At 41.5% G+C, this 7,519-nt stretch overlaps 2 protein-coding genes across 5 annotated transcripts in view; one reads left to right on the top strand and one right to left on the bottom strand.

The window, feature by feature from the left end:
• The window catches only part of deptor (DEP domain containing MTOR-interacting protein), a 215,057-nt gene that overhangs the window by 127,139 nt on the left and 80,399 nt on the right, over positions 1 to 7,519 (top strand). The gene's annotated exons all lie outside the window — the stretch shown is intronic.
• The window catches only part of dscc1 (DNA replication and sister chromatid cohesion 1), a 45,476-nt gene that overhangs the window by 31,549 nt on the left and 6,408 nt on the right, over positions 1 to 7,519 (bottom strand). For both annotated transcript variants that reach the window (XM_048595497.1, XM_048595498.1), the window contains exons 2-4: positions 6,104 to 6,272; positions 3,722 to 3,856; positions 2,113 to 2,203 (exon numbers count right to left, since the gene is read on the bottom strand). In XM_048595497.1, coding sequence (XP_048451454.1) covers positions 2,113 to 2,203; positions 3,722 to 3,856; positions 6,104 to 6,272 — 395 coding nt within the window. The remainder of the gene's footprint in view (positions 1 to 2,112; positions 2,204 to 3,721; positions 3,857 to 6,103; positions 6,273 to 7,519) is intronic.

Here is a 7,519-nt window from a genome sequence, read left to right as displayed (position 1 = left end):
CTGTATCACCCGCACCAGCACCCACCCAGGGCTGCTCCCCGCCGCACCAGCACCCACCCAGGGCTGCTCCCCCTGCACCAGCACTCATCCAGGACTGCCCCCCCCCCCCCCCCCCCCCCCCCCACGACTGCTCTCCCCCCCGCACCAACCCCTGCTCCAGGACTGCTCCCCGCTGCAACGACCCCTGCTCCCCACCCCCCTTTCCCCACCCACCCCTGCTCCCATCAACCCCACTCCACCCCACTCCCCCCCGCACTGATCGCTGCTCCGGGACTGCTTCCTGTGGCTCGAGTCAAATTATTTGTAATAAATTATAATTCATGTTAAAAACAGAAACCGGGTTCATTCTTTCTATCGATGCGGCTTTGACAGGCAGGTAAATTGGGGATCTTTATGTACTTTATAAAATCCTTAACTTTGTGCCAACTCCGGCAAATAGCTGGGCTTGATTTCCAGCATGCCACTCCAGGGAGTCATATCAGTACAGATGGAAAAGAAATGCACAGCTTGCTATTTTAATTCAACCCTCATAAATAATATTCTGGCTTCCTAGCAGGAACAGACACCACCTCAGTCAGTGCAAGCTGCTTGTTTTAAAGGGGATGAGGTACATTAGTAGGAGTGCAGTATTTTCCGGAAAGCATTAACTCACCAGTGAAACATATCCTCAGAGCTACTGCAACAGTGGTGAATATTTGTACACAGAATTACATGAACCAGGCAGCTCAGGTATCATAGACAAAAAATAGCAACCTTTCAGCAAAGCAAAGCCCAACTCTCCTCAATGATTTTACTATCCCTTCAAATAATTTATTAAAGAATGATAGTTAAACATTTTCAAGAAGAAATCACTTTATAAGGGTTATTTAAGTTAACAAGAAGATTATGAACCCTTCATGTGTCAAGATTTTATGACACCCTTCAACAGTGAAGAATTAACTGACCAAAGTACTTGACTAGGTTTTTTTCCATGCACTAATATAATTATTCTGTGTACGGTCAACTGAATATTATACATACTGTTACCAATAACTTGAGATTAATATTTATGTTAGGCAGAACTAAAGGTTTCATCATGGAATACACAGTACCACAGACTGTCAGGTAACATCAAACACAAAGCTCAGTCTAACAACACCATCTGATTTGGAGATAACAAGGTGTAGAGCTGGATGAACACAGCAGGCCAAGCAGCATCAGAGGAGCAGGAAGTCCCTTCTGAAGTCCAGACCCGAAACATCAGCCTTCCTGCTCCTCTGATGCTACTTGGCCTGCTGTGTTCATCCAGCTCTACACCTTGTTATCTCAGATTCTCCAGCATCGGCAGTTCCTACTATATCTGATTTGAAGATGCTTTTGGTTTCTCAGTTAGGTGCCCGAATTGGTCCAATCTAAACACTAACAACTCATAGGTATACATCCATTTTCCAGCCACTTACCCTGATGAACACTGTGTAGTAAATAATTTCTGTTTATTCTACTGTGGGGAACAAACAGAACAGAGTCCATCATGTTCTGGTTGTCATCCACACACCACATTTTCCAGCAGGAATCACTGGACCACAAGCAGAAGAGTTAACATTTCACCCTCGTCCTTACTGTAGGCTGACATGCCAATGGCTTGTATCTGGGACCTTTACAATTTAGATGGCTCAGTGTTGTAAGATGGAATGCAATTATCAAAGGATCCATTGGTGCTGCTCTTGCTACAAGATCTTACAGCTTGGATGTTGTCCAGTTCCACAGTCTTTACTGTGATTAGCCCAATCAGCTGCTGCTTCATGTCACTTGGACTGAAATGAACAATTGTTGGCCGTGGGAACCAGGAACCTTCTGCTATTTATATCTTAGTAATATTCTGTGTTAACCTACTAGTCTAGCGAAGGATATGTCATCTCATCTGCTGAACTGAAGCACCAAGATTGAATTTCTGCAGATGTTTCTTCTACTCATCCATAATAATCTCAATAGAAGGTTGTGTAAATACAGAAAAACAGCATAAATGGCATCTACGCTGTTTTTGTTATTCTACAGCAAAGTGACATCAAATGATTAAGAGAATTTGCTGTGGAAATTCAACAACATGAGTTATACATTACTCTTACAATTTACCTTCAATCCTGCATGCATGTATCTGCTGTAACTGCTGCATTATTTCCTGTTCACTGGCTTGAATCCTTTCCATTAAATCTTCCTTTGTATACTGCAATGCAACAGCAATATCAGTCAAAAGACAAACATATCAGAAATTAAATTTACTAAATTTTGGCAAAGCAACAGATGGAAGGAAAGGCATGTTGGAATCATGATGCTTCACGAGGTGGCAAGTTGCAGGGTTAATAATCTCAGGGGTTGGAATGGAGCTGTGAACTGACACTGTGTGTAGCTTAACAATCAAAGAAAGAATCATCTTATTGTTGGCTTTCACGCTCCACTCAGTTGTCACCTAAAATTCCAGTATAAATCCTGACAGCTAATTACCTGCCCACCCAGCAAGTCAACTGTGGTGTTGGTCCCAGGTGAACTTCCTGAAGAATGAGGGGTTTGGAATGAAGATTGACATCTTCAATAAAATGCTCCCTCATAAGATCATATGAACTTTATTGTAAATCTGGAAACGTAATTATTATTTTCTGCATTGCAGATACTCTTTCCCAATTTCCAATTATTCTTCAAATTATGCAGCTTGGCACACAAGACAGAAAGAAAAATGTACTGCATTTGCATAATGCCTCTCATGATGTCTCAAAACATTGCCAATTCAGTGCTTTTGATGTGTGGTCACTGTTGCTATATAGTAAACTTGTAATCAACTTGAGCAGGAAATCACAAACAGTGATATGATGATGGCTAGTTATTGTGTGTTAATTACATTGATCAAGGGATAACTACTGGCCCAGATACCTGGGAAAATTACTCTGAATTTCCTTGAAATAAAGTCACGGGATCATTTATATCCACCCATCCACCTCAGAAAGCAATTGCTGTATGTAAATATCTAACATAGAAGACAGAACCTCAGGCAGTACAACGTTCCTTCAGTATTACAAAGTAGTGTCAGCCTAAATTCTTGTGCTCAAGTCTCTAGAGTGTGCTTAAACACATAGCATTCAGACTTGAGGACAGGAATACTACCAGCTGAGCCAAAAGTTACTCTTCGTAGTTTCGCAAATTTGACCATAAGACCGGAACAATTTCAGATTTAATTCAATGGTTTGTGCTGAGAAAACTGATTTCAAGCTAGACAGGCTGATGGCTGTTACAATCATCCTCAGCATCACTAGTTTGAGGAATTCATAAAATCAGCAATAAGTTCTAGTTCAAAGTTAAAACAAATTTTACCTCAGGACTTCCCAACCTGTGGATCATAACCCAGTGGGCGGTACGGGTCAGCATTGGGTGCCATGGAGCTCCGACTGAGATTTCACTGCCGTAAGGTGCTTTTTCCAAAAATGTTGGGCGTGACCTTATCAACTGATCTTTCAAACTGGGGTCCTGCACCGAAAGGGGCAGTGGAAAAGTAGGTTGTTAAAAATTCCTGAAGGATAAACACCATGCCACTGGCACCCACAGCTCACCATCCCAACACTGATTTTTCTCACGGATGTGTCAAGGTAATTTTCAGAGCTCAAAATGGGGTCTCTGCGGGGCAAGGTTTGGGACGCATTGTTCTATACTTTGGATATAATAGTCTGAAAGGATAAATATACACCAACGATACCGTTGAATAAGTTGAATTTCTTTCTTTCTCACTAGAAGGCCCCTCGTATTGGTTTTCCATTAGAAGTTTCTTCAACTTCTTCAATTTGGGTCGAGTTCTTTTCAATTCCCAGTAGCTTTTAGCAAAACCATAAATCTGTACAAATCAAAGCATTTTTGAATTAAAACCAACACTACAAGATTATTGGAAATCTAAATAACTGTTCTAAAAGGTGAATTATGAAGATACGCAATCTCAGTTCGATTTGAGGACGATTTGTATTATTTCTGCAACTTATATTCACATTGATAACAAGGAATCCGCTGATACTTGTCATTCAGTTCCAAATAATTATCTTATCCTTTGTACATAACCTGCACGTTAAACTTTTACTTACTCAAAAATGATTCCACAGCCTTATTCCTGAGCCCCATGAACTTTATTCTCCGTCAAATTTCTGTGCTTCTTTTCCCCCCAACTATTCTGCTCAACCACTTACACTTAGTCTGAACCGATCTTTTGTTTCCATGCCTCTCTCCTTTAAATCGTACACTGCTATCACTGTTTGCCAGCCAGCCCTGCCCTCAATCCAATCACAAATTTCTGCCTTGGTTTTTTTTCCTGTCCCTTTTCCTGCTTCAAACCTGTTCGTGTCTAACAGTTTCCAGTTCTGATGAAAGGTCAGCAGCCTAAATGTTAAATCTCTTTTCCCCTTCATAGATACTACCTCACTCATTGACTGTTTCAATGTTCTTTTATTTCAGATTTCCAGCATCCACAAATCAGTATTGTTTTTAAACTTAACCTGTTCTGTCCCTTCGCAATTTGAAATCACCATTAAACCACCCTATAATTTTCCCTGTTCCAAGAAAATAACCCTACATTTCAAGCAATAATCTAGTGAATTTATACTATACTTTCTTGTCCTCTCCTACATCCGTCCTATAGTGCACAGCCCAGAAATGCAAATAATACTCCAAACATGAGCTCAGTAAGGTTTTATAGATTTACAATATATCTTAGCTTAAATATTCTATACCACTTGTCCTACATCCTATTTATTTTCTTTAGCGGTTGCCCATTTGAACTGCTGCTTTCAACGACTTGTAAATACCAAAATACCTCTCAGTCAATGCTCAAGTTTTCACTGTGAACAAGGATGCTATTGTACCACTTAGAAAACCATCCAAGACATAACCAATCCACTAGATTGCTGTCCCTGCCACCAAATTCCAGGTAGACTCCTGCAACTTTGGCACATTGTTATCACAGTGAGTATAAATGTGTTACCCACGGGATCCAGTTGCAGCAACTCTTAAGGTTTATGAGAACACAACCTCAAAGCCTTTCAACTCTTACCACTGAGGATCAGTAACAATATCAGGGAACACCATAACACAAAACTTCTATTTATATGTCCCCTTAATGTGGAAAAGTGGTCAAAGTTGCTTTTTACACAAATGCAATCAAAGACTGACAGAGCCGAGGAAGTAGATATTAAAATACTGATTAAGAATTTGCTTAAGCAGGCAGATTTTAAGAAGAATCTTAAAGATGGATTGTTGTTGGGTCACAATCCTGAAATTCCCTATGTGAAGGTGCTCCTGCTGCTATCTCAGCATAGATCAGGGAATTAACTTATGTTACTTTATAATGCAATTACCCACTTAGCCAAGGGAAGGAGGCAACATGGCAGATCATCATTAAGTGCCATTGGCACACTAATTCACACTAATCAAAGGAAAGAGGATCCATCCATCTTAAACCAGCTTGGCTCATATATGATTCCAGTCCCATACTAAGGTACTTTGTTCTTATCTGTGCTCTGAAAGGTCCAGCAAGCCATTCAATTGCAGCAAATTACTTAAACAAGTTCAAAAAGTCAGCCCACCACCTTCCCATGACAACTAGGACGATAAATGATGGCCATGCCATTTTTTTATTCATTCATGGGATGAGGGTGTCGCTAGCTAGGCAGCATTTATTGCCCATCCCTAATTGCCCAGAGGGCAGTTAAGAGTCAACCACATTGCTGTGGGTCTGGAGTCACATGTAGGTCAGAATGGCAGTTTCCTTTCCTAAAGGACATTAGTGAACCAGATGGGTTTTTCCTGACAATTGACAATGGATTCATGGTCACCATTAGATTGTTAATTCCAGACATTTATTGAATACAAATTCCACCATCTGCTGTGGCGGTATTCGAACCTGGGTCCCCAGAACATCATCTGGGTCTCTGGATTAACAGTCCAGCGATAATACCACTATGCCATCGCCTCCCCTACTATTCCCCAGCAGTACTCCTATTTGGAGATTTTATTTTTAAACCATCTGTATCTCAATAAATATGTGCAGAAAGATAATTATCCCTTAAAGAAGTCCTTGTAAACATAAATACTTCACCTGACAGTGTATCAAACTGTCTGCGCTTGACTCAGATCCAAGTTGATCAGGGGTTTTGAGGTCAGGTATGATGAGCAACATGTTTGACGTATCAGCAACCTTCAGATCATACGTTTTATCTTCACTACACAGCACAGCATGTTCATCCACATCACCTCGAATAATCAAGCTGAAAGCAAAAATTTAACACACTGAATACTTTATAAACATCAGTTAATAAGGATGAAATTATACCTCCTCAATTTGAAATGTCAAAACATTAAGAAAAACATTCAAATCTCCAAGGCAACACAAGTCTGAGAACCTTAAACTACCATATTAGCAAGAGCACAACAAAAACAATAGGAAGACAACAGAGATAGCAGCAACAGAGTGAGTGCACAAAGAGACCGATGTGAGGTCAAAGAGAGACAGTAGCAGCAGACAGTGAGATCAGTGGAAGGATAAAAAAGCACAGGATGGCAGCACCAAGCGTGAAGACAGAGTGAGACCAGGCAGGTCCCTTAAGAGGAACTTTAAAGTGAAGATGGGATGACACTTCACTGAGGTTTGAATGCCCATAACGTTGTTGTTGAGAATGAGAGGGTTGAATCTTTATTTCCAAGATTTGTAATAAGTTCATTTTAAATAGTTCTTGTATAGTGTAATATGGTGACGGATTTTTTTTCCCTTTGTGTGTAATAAACTTTGATGTTCTGTTGTAATTGCATTGGCAGCCTTTGAATATGTTCAGTGACTGACCACCATGGTAAACAGACAGCAAAAATAAACATATGGTCCATCCAGCCAGCTCTCACTCTGGAATCTGACTTGTCCAGTGTTACCAACAGCTGGGATCACAATCACTATGAGTCCTTCATGGTGTGTTGCCTCCCTAGTGCCAGGATAAAGAATATCATACAAATGAATGTAGATTATTCTGTCAAAGGAAGGGAGCAAGCTAACACGCAGATAGGTATTGAGGTCCTATGACAACAAGGTGCAGAGTTGGATGAACACAGCAGGCCAAGCACCATCATAGGAGCAAAAAGGCTGTTGTTTCGGGCCTGGACCCTTCATCAGAAATGGGGAAGGGGAAGGGGGTTCTGAAATAAATAGGGAGAGAGGGGGAGGCGGTTAGAAGATGGATAGGGGAGAAGATAGGTGGAGAGGAAACAGACAGGTCGAAGAGGCGGGGATGGAGCCAGTAAAGGTGAGTGTAGGTGGGGAGTTCGGGAGGGGATAGGTCAGTCCAGGGAGGACGGACAGGTCAAGGGGGCGGGTTGAGGTTAGTAGGTAGGAGATGGGGGTGCGGCTTGAGGTGGGAGGAGGGGATAAGTGGGAGAAGCTTCAAAATCTCCCCTCCCCCCACCACATCCCAAAACCAGCCCAGCTTGTCCCCGCCTCCCTAACCTGTTCTTCCTCCCACCTATCCCC

The sequence above is a fragment of the Rhincodon typus genome, chromosome 4, assembly GCF_021869965.1.
Source record: "Rhincodon typus isolate 14 chromosome 4, sRhiTyp1.1, whole genome shotgun sequence".
Taxonomy (NCBI): Eukaryota; Metazoa; Chordata; class Chondrichthyes; order Orectolobiformes; family Rhincodontidae; genus Rhincodon; species Rhincodon typus.
The sequence above is the reverse complement of the archived record's forward strand: the minus strand, read 5'-3'. Positions and strand labels throughout refer to the sequence as shown.